At 40.0% G+C, this 15,600-nt stretch overlaps 1 protein-coding gene and 1 non-coding gene across 2 annotated transcripts; both read left to right on the top strand.

Moving 5' to 3' along the window:
• Window positions 1-2,219: 2,219 nt before the first annotated feature.
• Window positions 2,220-2,930, top strand: LOC114925646 (uncharacterized). The gene has a single exon (XM_029294287.1). It carries the CDS (start codon window positions 2,220-2,222, stop codon window positions 2,928-2,930), a length of 711 nt encoding a protein of 236 aa, XP_029150120.1.
• Window positions 2,931-12,239: 9,309 nt separating this feature from the next.
• On the top strand, window positions 12,240-12,347 carry LOC112768371 (small nucleolar RNA R71). The gene has a single exon (XR_003185807.1). It is a non-coding gene; the product is annotated as a small nucleolar RNA R71 (small nucleolar RNA).
• Window positions 12,348-15,600: the final 3,253 nt, after the last annotated feature.

The following is a 15,600-nucleotide window of genomic DNA, read 5'->3' as shown; positions in this document are numbered from 1 at the left end:
TGGTTTTCATCTTAATGCGTGTTGATATGTAATGATGTATGTTGATGTGTGATTGTTTTGTTTTATAGTTTCATATTCGTTTCTTGTTCTGTTTTGGAAGGTTTTATTTTGTCCTAGTGATTTTATTTATGCATTTCTGTTGTTGTTGGTCAATGTGAGAATTTTATGAAGTGTATTGTGTTTGTGTAACAGATTGTTCGAAAAATGAGTTATTTTAGTGTCAAGATACACCATGGGAAAGTTTGGGTTTGATGGTGAACCTTTACACTATGTGGGGGGTGAGACTTCGATAGTGGACTACTGTGATGAAGATAGGTGGAGTAGGTTCGAGGCTATGGAGATAGTGCTCGAACAGGGATATGTGGTAGAGAACATCGCTGCAATGTGGTATAAGTCTCTGAAAGATGAAACATATGTAGGGTTGAGGATGCTTCACACAGACAAGGATGCCATGGACATGGCTAGAATTGGAATGAGGAACAACATGGTGGAGCTTTTTGTTGTTCACAAAGATGCTGCTACTACTAGGAAAGGCTGCACTATTGAGGAAGTTGAAGACATAGATGGTGGTGAGGCTGCTGCACCCACTGCAGACACTATTGGGCCTGGTCCAATTGTGTTGCACAAGGCCCAATCACTTGCTCAGGCCAAGGTGGGTAAGAAGCCCAAGGTGGTGACAAAAGCCCAGAATGATGTGCTGGAGGATGGTGATGAAGAGAGGCTAGAGAGGTCAGATTTTTCAGGTGATGATGAATCTGAGGATGATGACTACCGGCCAGAAAATGATGATAAGGGGGACAATGATGAACAATGGAATGAAAATAGCTCTGGAGATACTGATCTGGAGGTTGCATTTGATGACAGCGATGATGATCATAATGGTGATAGGGGTTTGTATGATGTTGAAGTCACAACTACAAAAGATCTCCAAAGGCCGAAACAGAGTGTTCCAACTGAGAGAGAACAAGGAGAGCACAGTGGCAGTGTTAATAAGGGTAAGGAGCAAGTGGTGGCTGCTGGATTAAGGGATGAGGATGATGGGTATGAGAGTGAGGGGTTGTGGGATGTCCCTGTAAGTGATGATGAAGGGGATCCCTTGTTGAGGAGGTACCTGTTGTATAAGAATTTGAAGAATATGAAGGAGTATAAATAGGAGGTTGGGACAATGTACGTAGATAGGAATGTGTAACGAGCTATGCTGTGCACAGTGGCAGAGGAATATGGTTCTCAAAGTGTGATAGCCATAGGTGCAAAGCTGTTTGCAAAGAAGGTTGCAAGTGGTTTGCTTACTGCCATAAGATGAAGAGAGAGGATACATGGCAACTGACCAGCTGTTACAAAAAACACACATGCTCTAAGGCAACCAAGATTGGTATAATGAGTTCTCAGTGGCTAAGTAAGGCTTTTATGAAGAAGATCTGTGAAAACCCGAAAATCAAGTTGAGAAGTTTGATAAAGAAGGCTCATAGCAAGTGGAATGTGGATCTCACAATGACCAAAGCTGCCAGAGTGAAGCAGCAAGCCCTGGATGAAATTAATGGTACCTATGGAGAGTAATATAGGAGGATTCATGACTTGCTGCGGAGTTACTGAGGTCTAATCCGGGTTCCACTGTTCAGATACAAGTGGAAAGACCTCCTGAATTTGAGCTAGAGACACCAACTCCTGGTACGGACATGAGACCACGATTTCAGAGGATCTATATCTGCTTGGATGCTTGTAAACGGAGTTTCATGGTGTGCAGACCCATGATCGGCCTTGATGGATGCTTCATCAAGACTCCATATGGGGGTCAACTTCTAACAGCCATTGGATGGGACCCCAATGATCAGATTCTGCCAATTGCCTATGCTGTTGTTGAAGCAGAGACGAAAGACTCGTGGAGATGGTTTTTGTTGAATCTGTGTGATGATTTGGGAGTTGATAAGATCAGATGGTGTACATTCATGAGCGACCAACAAAAGGTAACTCTCAACCTAAACTTGTATAATTAATTCTGTCTTTAATTCATGTTGTGCTGTTATTGACTGGTGATGTTTTTAAATTCTGCTTCAAAGGGATTGATCCCAACCTTTGATGAGTTGCTGCCTGGCATAGACCACAGGTTTTGTGTCAGGCACTTATATAGCAACTTCAGAAAAAGGTTCCCAGGTGTTCAGCTAAAGATGATGATGTGGAAGGCTGCAAAGGCAACATATGTCCAGGACTAGGAGAGGAGGATGAAGGAGATTCAGCAGGTTGATCAAGGAGCTTATAATCATCTCATGGAGATCCCTGCCAAGTATTGGAGCAAGTCCAGGTTTAATTATTTTCCTAGAGTTGATACACTTGTTAACAACATGTGTGAGTGTTTTAACTCTGTTATTGTAGAGGCTAGAGAGAAACCCATTGTGTCTATGCTAGAAGATATTAGGGTTTATCTAATGAATAGGTGGTCTGATAACAGACAAAGTATAGTTACATATGCTGGAGAAATTTTGCCAAAAATAAACAAGAAAATTGAAAGAGAGTTTGATAAGGGTGGGGAGTGGTTGGCCATATATGCTGGTAGGGACAAGTATGAAGTGTCTAGCAGTCAGGGTAATAGAGCCAAGTTTGTTGTGGACTTAAACTTACATGAGTGCTCCTGTAAAAAATTTCAACTAACAGGTTACCCTTGTGAGCATGCCATGAGTTGCATTAGGAAAATGTGTCTAGATGTTAAGAACTATGTGAACAAGTGTTATAGGAAAGTGACCTACGTGGACTGCTATCAACATGTAATCTACCCACTGAATGGACCAAATCTCTGGTCCCGGACTGAGAATGATGATGTGCTGCCACCAGTGTTTAGGAAACCAATAGGGCACCCAAAACTGAGCAGGAACAAGACTGGTGATGAGCCACGCAACAATGGACCACTGTCTAAGTTATCCAGGACTGGACAATAACAAAAATATTCATATTGTTTGCACTTGGTCACAACAAAAGAACCTACCCTAGAAAATGTAAGATGGAGGCCTCAGCAAAAAAGGTAAAGTTGTTATTGTCAATTTGATTACAATTCCTTACATGTGAATGTTGATACTGTCCAATTAACCCAATTTGTTGTTACTGTTTATAGCAGAATGCAACTGCACAAGCTAAGAAAGGGGCTGGCACAACTAGGACTCCAAAATCCAACAAGATCCTTGCCAAGACAACAACACAACCAGCAACAAGACTTCATCCAAAGAGGAAGAGCAGTACACAAGTTGGAGGGAGCCAGGAGTCACAGACATCCTCCAAGAGAGCTAGATGACCATCAACAGCAACAGTCACTAGCCCATCAAGGAGGACCCTGAAGTTCATGGCAAAAACACCACCTAGGGCCTGGAAGGCATTGGGATGAAGAACATAGTAGATTTTAATGTTTACCATCTGTTTTGTAATGAATCTGTCAATGACCAAGAGCTAATGTCCCTGTGATACTTTAGACACCCTACTTTAAGACTACTACTGTCATGTTGATCTCTTTTGTGTTGTTACCTTTTCATGGTTATATTTAAGGCTTGTTTGGATATTGTTATGGTTAAGAGAAGCTACTTTAAGACTTCTCAATTATCTAATGATTTACATGAATTTTCAGCAGCAAAGTTATGTGAATTGGCAAATTAAGCCTTGTATTTATTAGTAGATCAAACTAAAATAAACTTGTACAGAGCCAAATAATGTATGTCAAAATACAGGAACTCATTGCTATTCATTTCACTCAAAAACCTTACAATGTTTACAGCAAATGCCTTTACACATACAGCCTCCAAAAAATTTCATTCTCTTTACATCACTGTTATCACCCAACTGTATGTCAATTTTTTCAATCCCTAAACAATTGACATTCCCTACAAACTAGGGACAACAACAGAAAAGCAAACAAAACAAAATGCTAACCCCTTAAATCTCAATTAAGTCGATCACATAGCAGCAGCCCAGCCATTGTCCATCCAAGAATTCCAACACCAAGTGCCAATGCAAATTTCCTTTCAGCTTTCTGCAGTTCTTCTTTCAACGAGCTCGCTTTGTTCTTCAGTCTTTGAATTTGTGGATCTTGTCCTTCAGGCTCTGCCCAAGTAAAATAATCGCATCCATCTCCTATCTGTTCTCAACCAAACCAACACGAACACACCAACACGAACACACCAAACACTTCAGATCCTCCAAACACTAACACCCAATGTTATTTTCAAACAAGAGACAGAAAAGAAGAGACTCACCTGATAGTTGACGCAGCCCCAGAATCTTCTTCCTGGGTTCTCCACTGTAGATGACGTCCACAATACCGGTCTCTCTCCACAGAAGCAAGTCCTCCTTCTCCCACGACTCTTGGTGCTGCTATGCGAACCTTGGGAGGACGACTGGCTAGCCATTCTCAGCAGACGAAGAACATCAACTTTGGGGATTAGGGTTTACTTACTGGACCGGATTTTATTTCTTTTTCTTTTTTTTTTTCGTGCTTCCAATTCCAATTGTTAACTACAGCCAAACTACCAACTTTGCCACGTCGGACACGGCGTCAATAATTTGACACCCACTTAACGGAAGGACTTGATTGATGCAAATCAAAACTTTTTTGGATTTAAATAGAATAGTTTAAACGTTGGGGACTAAAATAGAATTCACCCCAAACGTATGGGACCAAAATAATAGTTTACCTTTATAAAAATTATGACAATTTTATACTTCTATCTTCTTAAAATTTTTTATGGTTATATCATGTATGAGTAACCATTTAAAACATCTCTATATAATATTCAAATTTAATAATGAGTAAGTTACTATTTTTTTATACGAATATTCATAACGCTGATAAATTTACCTAAAAAAAATTGTACCCATAAAAGATTAATTTTAGTTTACAAAACTACAATCCTAATTTTTTTTTAAAATTTTTAAATTAATCCTCTTAATCTAACCTAACCTATCCTGGCTCCCCAATTTTTCACCACCGCAACCACCACCATCCAAATCCTTTCTCATCCAACTCTCCTCACCTCCAGCAAACTGTGATTGTCCTTCATATGCTCAGTTCTTGAATGTGTTCGTGCACACAGTCAATTATAGCCCAAGCTTGTTGAAGAATACTATTTGTGTTTTCTAACAATACAATGACATCATGTGGCGTCACTCTGAAACTGGCACCGACCTCCCCACACTTAAAGTTTGGCACTGTCCTCAGTGCCATTAGTCAGGAACAAAGGGGGCTGGTAGCAGCATCTCCATAATTGGGACCGTCATGGCTCCCTGTGCTGTAAATGAAGTGGAGTCCGGGGTGTCTGGGTCTTCTTTAGGTGGGTGGTTACCAACAAGCAGCTCCTTGAGGTATGTGAATCGGCGCTTGTTACGGCGCTCCCTTTGCTTTCCTTTCCGGTCAAGCCGGTCTAGCCTCTCAAGTATCTGATGGAGCAGTTAGTTTGTTGAAGGTGCTTGTGATGTGGTAGGAGAAGGGATATCTTCTACTGGTTCTGTGCTCCGGTTGATAATGGCTGCTCGAGGTCTGATATACTTCCCGTTAGAGACGTATTGATCTTCTCATGGAATCATGGCCTTGGTGTCCCCAGCTCTGTAGAAGACTCCGGCTGCTGAGACTAGATCTGAAACCAAGGCGAGAAAAGGTAGGTTGCCCGCAATCTGTATATGTCCCATAGCATGCCGAATGTGTCTTGGTAAATTGAGGTGCTGGTCTGTAAGGATACACCAGAGTAGAACAGCCATGTTTGCAGTGAAGGAGGACTCGTGAGTGTTCGAAAAGACGTAATGGGACATGATCTGTGCCCATACGCGAGCCTCCAAGGTGAGTGCTGAAGCCAATATGCTCTTAGGTCGAGATCGATGGTATCCATAGATCCATCTGCTGCCAGGTTGTGCTATAACACTGAGAACAGCGTCCCAGTCAAATTGGTATGTCTGGCGTTTGAATGAGGCTTCTTGGAATGCGTCCAATCCTTCTGGAGCAGGGAGAAGATCTAAAGCTCGCTGAATGGCCTCTTCTGTTATAGGGACTTACTTCTGACGGACATAGATAGATGGCAAAGTTGGCATGTGAAAATTGGAGTAGAATTCAACTACCCATGAAAGATTAACCTGCCGTGGTTGTCTCCGTAGGAATCCCCAATGTCTTCGTTCAATTCACGGCTCAACAAATTCAACAATGTTGGTCGGGAGGATGAGTAGATACTCATTGTTATAGTTTTTCTCAGTCAGGATGGGGAACATCTGCTCACAGTAGCGGTTAGTGAACCGCGCAGTGTCCTTTGCTGGAAAAGCTTTTTCTTTTTCATCGACCTTGATGATCCTCTTGATTCGTTTTGTTGAGAGCTTTACTGCTGTTGAAGATGGCTCTGTGGCTATTGTTCTTTTAGTTCCTTTTCTTGCTGGTGGTTTGGGAGTAGCTTTCTCTTTACCTTTCTTGGTGGCCATCCTGAAAAGGGAAAAAGAAAGTAATATGTAAAGTGGTGCACGAAATTGTGATCTCTGGTAATGGCTCCAAAAACTTGGTGCTCTGATCTCAATTCATAATTTGTCACAACTTCGATACAACTAACCAGCAAGTGCACTGGGTCGTCCAAGTAATAAACCTTACGTGAGTAAGGGTCGATCCCACGGAGATTGTTGGTATGAAGCAAGCTGTGGTCACCTTGTAAATCTCAGTCAGGCGGATAATAATTGATTATGGAGTTTTCGAAAATAATATTAATTAAATAGAAAATAGGGATAGAAACACTTATGTAATTTATTGGTGAGAATTTCAGATAAGCTTGTAGAGATGCTTTCGTTCCTCTGAATCTCTGCTTTCCCGCTGTCTTCATCCAATCAGTCTTACTCCTTTCTATGGCTGGCTTTATGCAAGGGCATCACCGTTGTCAGTGGCTACATCCCCTCCTCTTGTGAAAATGGTCCAAGATGCCCTGTCATGGCATGGCTAATCATCTGAGGTTCCCGATCATGCTGGAATAGGATTCACCCTCCTTTTGCGTCTGTCACTACGCCCAGCAATCGCGAGTTTGAAGCTCGTCACAGTCATTCAATCCCAGAATCCTACTCGGAATACCACAGACAAGGTTTAGACTTTTCGGATTCTCATGAATGCCGCCATCAATCTAGCTTACACCACGAAGATTCTGGTTAAGAGATCTAAGAGATACTCATTCAATCTAAGGTAGAACGGAAGTGGTTGTCAGGCACGCGTTCATAGGGAATGATGATGATTGTCACGTTCATCACATTCAGGTTGAAGTGCGAATGAATATCTTAGAAGCGAAATAAGATGAATTGAATAGAAAAACAGTAGTACTTTGCATTAATCTTTGAGGAACAGCAGAGCTCCACACCTTAATCTATGGAGTGGAGAAACTCTACCGTTTGAAAATATATAAGTGAAAGGTCCAGGCATGGCCGAATGGCCAGCCCCTCTGATCTAAGAACCAGGCGTCCAAAGATGATCAAAGGATCAAAAGATAATCCAAAGATGTCTAATACAATAGTAAAAAGTCCTATTTATAATAAACTAGCTACTAGGGTTTACAAAAGTAAGTAATTGATGCATAAATCCACTTACGGGGCCCACTTGGTGTGTGCTTGGGATGAGCTTGAGTGTTGCACGTGTAGAGGTCCTTCTTGGAGTTGAACGCCAGCTTTTGTGCCAGTTTGGGCGTTGAACTCCACTTTGCAACTTGTTTCTGGCGCTGGACACCAGAATTGGGCAGAGAGCTGGCGTTGAACGCCAGTTTGCGTCATCTAAACTCGGGCAAAGTATAGACTATTATATATTTCTAGAAATCCCTGGATGTCTACTTTCCAACGCAATTAGAAGCGCACCATTTGGAGTTCTGTAGCTCAAGAAAATCCATTTTGAGTGCAGGGAGGTCAGAATCCAACAGCATCAGCAGTCCTTCTTCAACCTCTGAATTTGATTTTTGCTCAAGTCCCTCAATTTCAGCCAGAAAATACCTGAAATCACAGAAAAACACACAAACTCATAGTAAAGTCCAGAAATGTGAATTTAACATAAAAAATAATGAAAACATCCCTAAAAGTAACTAGATCCTACTAAAACATACTAAAAACAATGCCAAAAAGCGTATAAATTATCCGCTCATCACAACACCAAACTTAAATTGTTGCTTGTCCCCAAGCAATTGAAAATCAAATAGGATAAAAATAAGAGAATATACTATAAATTCCAAACTATCAATGAAACATAGCTTTAATCAGATGAGCGGGACTTGTAGCTTTTTGCCTCTTGAATAGTTTTGGCATCTCACTTTATCCATTGAGGTTCAGAATGATTGGCATCTATAGGAACTTAGAGTTCAGATAGTGTTATTGATTCTCCTAGTTCAGTATGATGATTCTTGAACACATCTTCTTTATGAGTCTTGGCCGTGGCCCTAAGCACTTTGTTTTCCAGTATTACCACCGGATACATAAATGCCACAGACACATAATTGGGTGAACCTTTTCAGATTGTGACTCAGCTTTGCTAAAGTCCCCAATTAGAGGTGTCCAGGGTTCTTAATCACACTCTTCTTTTGCTTTGGACCTTGACTTTAACCGCTCAGTCTCAAATTTTCACTTGACACCTACACGCCACAAGCACGTGGTTAGGGACAGCTTGGTTTAGCCGCTTAGGCCAGGATTGTATTTCTTTAGGCCCTCCTATCCACTGATGCTCAAAGCCTTGGGATCCTTTTTATTTACCCTTGCCTTTTGGTTTTAAGGATTATTAGCTTTTTGCTCTTGCCTCTTGGTTTTAAGAGCTTTTGGCTTTTTCTGCTTGCTTTTTCTTTTTCTTTCTAATTTTTTTTCGCCTATTTTTTTTCTGCAAGCTTTGTTCTTTGCTGCTTTTTCTTACTTCAAGAATCATTTTTATGATTTTTCAGATTATCAAATAACATGTCTCCTTGTCATCATTCTTTCAAGAGCCAACATATTTAACATTCTTAAACAACAACTTCAAAAGACATATGCACTGTTCAAGCATACATTCAGAAAACAAGAAGCATTGTCACCACATCAATATAATTAAGCTAAGTTCAAGGATAAATTCAAAACTCATGTACTTCTTGTTCTTTTGAATTAAAACATTTTTCATTTAAGAGAAGTGATGGATTCATAGGACATTCATAACTTTAAGACATAGTTACTAACTACTAATGATCATGTAATGAAGACACAAACATAGATAAGCACTTAACATAGAGAAAACGAAAAACAGAGAATAAGAACAAGGAATGAGTCCACCTTAGTGATGGTGGCGTTTCCTTCTTGAGGAACCAATGATGTCCTTGAGCTCTTCTATGTCTCTTCCTTGTCTTTGTTGCTCCTCCCTCATTGCTTTTTTATCTTCTCTTATTTCATGAAGGATGATGGAGTGCTCTTGATGTTCCACCCTTAGTTGTCCCATGTTGGAACTTAATTCTCCTAGGGAGGTGTTGATTTGCTCCCAATAGTTTTGTGGAGGAAGGTGCATCCCTTGAGGTATCTCAGGGATTTCTTGATGGTGAGCTTCTTCATGTGCCTGTTGAGATCCATGAATGTGCTCTCTTGTTTGCTCCATCCTTTTCTTAGTGATGGGCTTGTGAGATGAATCTTTCCATCTCCCATGGCTCAGAGGTGGAAGCATTTGTCTTCCGTTTCCTCTTTCTTGAGGTGCCATTAATGGTTATAGAAAAACAAAAAAAGCTATGCTTTTACCACACCAAACTTAGAATGTTGCTCGCCCTCGAGCAAAAGAAGAAAGAATAGAAGAAGAAGAAGAAGATATGGAGGAGATGGAGGGATGTGTGTATACGGCCATATGGGTGGGATTGGGTGGGAAAGAGATTTTGAATTTTGAAGGTAGGTGGAGTTTATTGGGTAGGTTTATGGGGAAGAGTGGGTGGATGTGAGTGGTGAAGGGTTAATAGGGAAGAGGGATGGAGGTGATATGTGAAGGGTTTTGGGGAAGAGTGTTTATTGGGAATAGAGGATGATTGAGAAGAGAGAAGAGAGTGAGTGGAGGTAGGTGGGGATCCTGTGGGGTCCACAGATCCTGAGATGATCTTGTGGGGTCCACAGATCCTGAGGTATTCAAGGATTTACAACCTTGCACCAAATTAGGCATGTAAAATGCCCTTGCACACAACTCTGGGCGTTCAGCACCAGGTTGGTGCCCATTTTGGGCGTTCAACGCCCATTTGTTGCCCATTTCTGGCGTTGAACGCTAGAACCATGCTTGTTCTGGGCGTTCAGTGCCAGCTCTTCTCCAGGGTGCAATTCTGGCGTTCAGCGCCCAGATGCTGCCCATTTTGGGCGTTCAACGCCAGAACCATGCTCTGTTCTGGCGTTGAACGCCAGACAGATGCTTCCTCCAGGGTGTGATTTTTCTTCCGCTGTTTTTGATTCTGTTTCTAAATTTTTCGTTTATTTTGTGACTCCACATGATCATGAACCTAAGAAAACATGAAAAACAAAAATAAAATTAGATAAAAATTGGGTTGCCTCCCAACAAACGCTTCTTTAATGTCAATAGCTTGACAGTGGGCTCTCATGGAGCCTCACAGATGTGCAAAGCTTTGTTGAGACCTCCCAACACCAAACTTAGAGTTTGGATATGGGGGTTTGACACCAAACTTAGAGTTTGGTTGTGGCCTCCCAACACCAAACTTAGAGTTTGACTGTGGGGGCTTTGGTTGATTTTGCTTTGAGAGAAGCTTTTTCTGCTTCCTCTCCATGGATGCAGAGAGAGATCCTTGAGTTGTAAATACAAGGTTGTCCTTATTTAATTGAAGGATCAATTCTCCTTTGTCCACATCAATCACAGCTCTTGCTGTGGCTAGGAAAGGCCTTCCTAGGATGATGGATTCATCCTCTTCCTTTCCAGTGTCTAGGACTATGAAATCAGCAGGGATGTAAAGGCCTTCAACCTTTACTAACACGTCCTCTACTTGTCCATAAGCCTGTTTTCTTGAATTGTCTGCCATCTCTAATGAGATTTTAGTAGCTTGCACCCCATAGATTCCCAGTTTCTCTATTACAGAGAGGGGCATGAGGTTTATTCCTGAACCAAGGTCACACAGAGCCTTAAAGATCATGGTGCCTATGGTACAAGGTATTATGAACTTTCCAGGATCCTGTCTCTTCTGAGGCAATGTCAGTTGATTCAGATCACTTAGTTCATTGGTGAACAAGGGAGGTTCATCTTCCCAAGTTTCAATACCAAATAATTTGGCATTTAGCTTCATGATTGCACCAAGGAACTTGGCAGCTTGCTCTTCAGTAACATCCTCATTCTCTTCAGAAGAGGAATACTCATCAGAGCTCATGAATGGCATAAGGAGGTTCAATGGAATCTCTATGGTCTCTAGATGAGTCTCAGATTCCTTAGGTTCCTCAGAAGGAAGCTCCTTATTGATCACTGGACGTCCCAGGAGGTCTTCCTCCTTGGGATTCACGTCCTTCTCCTCTCTTGTGGGTTCGGCCATGGTAATTAATTCAATGGCCTTGCACTCTCCTTTTGGATTCTCTTCTGTATTGCTTGGGAGAGTACTAGGAGGGATTTCAGTGATCCTTTTACTCAGCTGGCCCACTTGTGCTTCCAAATTTCTAATGGAAGACTTTGTTTCATTCATGAAACTCACAGTGGCCTTAGATAGATCAGAGACTAAATTTGCTAAGCTAGATGGATTCTGCTCAGAATTCTCTGTCTGTTGCTGAGTGAATGATGGAAAAGGCTTGCTATTGCTAAACCTGTTTCTTCCACCATTATTAAAGCCTTGTTGAGGCTTTTGATCCTTCCATGAGAGATTTGGGTGATTTATCCATGATGGATTGTAGGTATTTCCATATGGTTCACCCATGTATTTTAACTCTGCTATTGCAGGGTTCTCAGGATCATAAGCTTCTTCCTCAGAAGATGCCTCTTGAGTACTGTTGGATGCAGCTTGCATTCCATTCAGACTCTGAGAAATCATATTGACTTGCTGAGTCAATATTTTATTCTGAGCTAATATGGCATTCAGAGTATCAATTTCAAGAACTCCCTTCTTCATAGGCGTCCCATTACTCACAGGATTCCTCTCAGAAGTGTACATGAACTGGTTATTGGCAACCATGTCAATGAGTTCTTGAGCTTCTGCAGGCGTTTTCTTTAGGTGAATGGATCCACCTGCAGAAGTATCCAATGACATCTTTGATAACTCAGATAAACCATCATAGAATATATCCAGGATGGTCCATTCTGAAAGCATGTCAGAAGGACACTTTTTGGTCAGCTGCTTGTATCTTTCCCAAGCTTCATAGAGGGATTCACCTTCTTTCTGTCTGAAGGTTTGAACATCCGCTCTAAGCTTGCTCAGCTTTTGAGGAGGAAAGAACTTGGCTAAGAAAGCCGTGACCAGCTTATCCCAAGAGTTCAGGCTGTCTTTGGGTTGAGAGTCCAACCATATTCTAGCTCTGTCTCTTACAGCAAAAGGGAAAAGCATGAGCCTGTAGACTTCAGGATCTACTCCATTATTCTTAACAGTATCACAGATCTGCAAGAATTCAGTTAAGAACTGAAAAGGATCTTCAGATGGAAGTCCATGAAACTTGCAGTTCTGCTGTATCAGAGAAACTAGCTAAGGTTTCAGCTCAAAATTGTTTGCTCCAATGGTAGGAATGGAGATGCTTCTTCCATGTAAATTGGAATTTGGTGCAGTAAAGTCACCAAGCATTCTCCTTGCATTATTGTTGTTGGGTTCGGCTGCCATCTCCTTTACTTGTTCGAAATTTTCAATAAGGTTGTCTCTGGATTGTTGTAATTTAGCTTCTCTTAGTTTTCTCTTCAGAGTCCTTTCAGGTTCTGGATCAGCTTCAACAAGAATGCCTTTTTCTTTGTCCCTGATCATAAGAAAGAGAAGAGAAAAAGAAAAGAAGAGGAATCCTCTATGTCACAGTAAAGAGGTTCCTTATTGTTAGTAGAAGAAGAAAAGGAATAGAGGGAGAATTTTCAAAAATAATTTTTGAAAAAGAGTTAGTGATTTTCGAAAATAGTTTTTGAAAAAGGTTAATAATTTTCGAAAATTAAAATCCAAAATTAAAAAGAAGTTTTGAAAAAGAGAGGGAGATATTTTCGAAATTAGAGAGAGAGAGTTAGTTAGGTAGTTTTGAAAAAGGTAAGAAACAAACAAAAAGTTAGTTAGTTAGTTGAAACAAATTTTGAAAATTAATTTTGAAAAGATAAGAAGATAAGAAGTTAGAAAAGATATTTTGAAATCAAATTTTTGAAAAAGGTAAGATAAGAAGATATTTTTTTGAAAAGATATGATTGAAATTAGTTTTGAAAAAGATTTAATCTTTTTAAAATCACAATTAATGACTTGATTCACAAGAAATCACAAGATATGATTCTAGAACTTAAAGTTTGAATCTTTCTTAGCAAGTAAGTAACAAACTTGAAATTTTTGAATCAAAACATTAATTGATGATGTTATTTTCGAAAATATGATGTAAAATTAAGAAAAAGATTTTTGAAAAATATTTTTGAATTTTTCGAAAATAACTAAAAAAAATTGAAAAAAGATTTGATTTTTGAAAAGGATTTTGAAAAAGATAAGTTTTTTTTTAAATTGAAAATTTGATTTGACTCATAAAAACAACTAGATTTTAAAAATTTTTGAAAAAGTCAAATCTAATTTTCGAAATTTTAAAAAGGGAAAGATATTTTTTTTTATTTTTGAATTTTTATGATGAGAGAGAAAAACAAGAAAAATGATGCAATGCATGAAAGTTATGGATCAAAACAATGAATGCATGCAAGAATGCTATGAATGTCAAGATGAACACCAAGAACACTATGAAGATCATGATGAACATCAAGAACACATTTTTGAAAAATTTTTAATGCAAAGAAAACTTGCAAGATACCAAACTTAGAATTCTTTAATGCTTAGACATAAAGAATTCAGGAATGCATATGAAAAAAAACCACAAAACATGCAAATGCAAAGATCAAACAAGAAGACTTACCAAGAACAACTTGAAGATCATGAAGAACACTATGAATGCATGAATTTTTTCGAAAAATGCAAGATGAACATGCAATTGACACCAAACTTATAACATGACTCAAGACTCAAACAAGAAACACAAAATATATTTTTGATTTTTATGATTTTCTAATTTTTTTGTATTTTTTTTAATACAAAGGAGAAATTTTTGAAAGATTTTTGAAAACTTTTTGAAAAGAAAACAAAAAGAAAGTTACCTAATCTGAGCAACAAGATGAACCGTCAGTTGTCCAAACTCGAACAATCCCGGCAACGGCGCCAAAAACTTGGTGCACGAAATTGTGATCTCTGGTAATGGCTCCAAAAACTTGGTGCTCTGATCTCAATTCATAATTTGTCACAACTTCGATACAACTAACCAGCAAGTGCACTGGGTCGTCCAAGTAATAAACCTTACGTGAGTAAGGGTCGATCCCACGGAGATTGTTGGTATGAAGCAAGCTATGGTCACCTTGTAAATCTCAGTCAGGCGGATAATAATTGATTATGGAGTTTTCGAAAATAATATTAATTAAACAGAAAATAGGGATAGAAACACTTATGTAATTTATTGGTGAGAATTTCAGATAAGCTTGTAGAGATGCTTTCGTTCCTCTGAATCTCTGCTTTCTCGCTGTCTTCATCCAATCAGTCTTACTCCTTTCCATGGCTGGCTTTATGCAAGGGCATCACCGTTGTCAGTGGCTACATCCCCTCCTCTTGTGAAAATGGTCCAAGATGCCCTGTCACGGCACGGCTAATCATCTGAGGTTCCCGATCATGCTGGAATAGGCTTCATCCTCCTTTTGCGTCTGTCACTACGCCCAGCAATCGCGAGTTTGAAGCTCGTCACAGTCATTCAATCCCAGAATCCTACTCGGAATACCACAGACAAGGTTTAGACTTTCCAGATTCTCATGAATGCCGCCATCAATCTAGCTTACACCATGAAGATTCTGGTTAAGAGATCTAAGAGATACTCATTCAATCTAAGGTAGAACGGAAGTGGTTGTCAGGCACGCGTTCATAGGGAATGATGATGATTGTCACGTTCATCACATTCAGGTTGAAGTGCGAATGAATATCTTAGAAGCGAAATAAGATGAATTGAATAGAAAAACAGTAGTACTTTGCATTAATCTTTGAGGAACAGCAGAGCTCCACACCTTAATCTATGGAGTGGAGAAACTCTACCGTTTGAAAATATATAAGTGAAAGGTCCAGGCATGGCCGAATGGCCAGCCCCTCTGATCTAAGAACCAGGCATCCAAAGATGATCAAAGGATCAAAAGATAATCCAAAGATGTCTAATACAATAGTAAAAAGTCCTATTTATAATAAACTAGCTACTAGGGTTTACAAAAGTAAGTAATTGATGCATAAATCCACTTTCGGGGCCCACTTGGTGTGTGCTTGGGCTGAGCTTGAGTGTTTCACGTGTAGAGGTCCTTCTTGGAGTTGAACGCCAGCTTTTGTGCCAGTTTGGGCGTTGAACTCCACTTTGCAACTTGTTTCTGGCGCTGGACGCCAGAATTGGGCAGAGAGCTGGCGTTGAACGCCAGTTTTCGTCGTCTAA

This window comes from Arachis hypogaea, chromosome 17 (assembly GCF_003086295.3).
Source record: "Arachis hypogaea cultivar Tifrunner chromosome 17, arahy.Tifrunner.gnm2.J5K5, whole genome shotgun sequence".
Classification (NCBI taxonomy): domain Eukaryota; kingdom Viridiplantae; phylum Streptophyta; class Magnoliopsida; order Fabales; family Fabaceae; genus Arachis; species Arachis hypogaea.
This window is presented reverse-complemented; position numbering and strand designations above follow the sequence as displayed.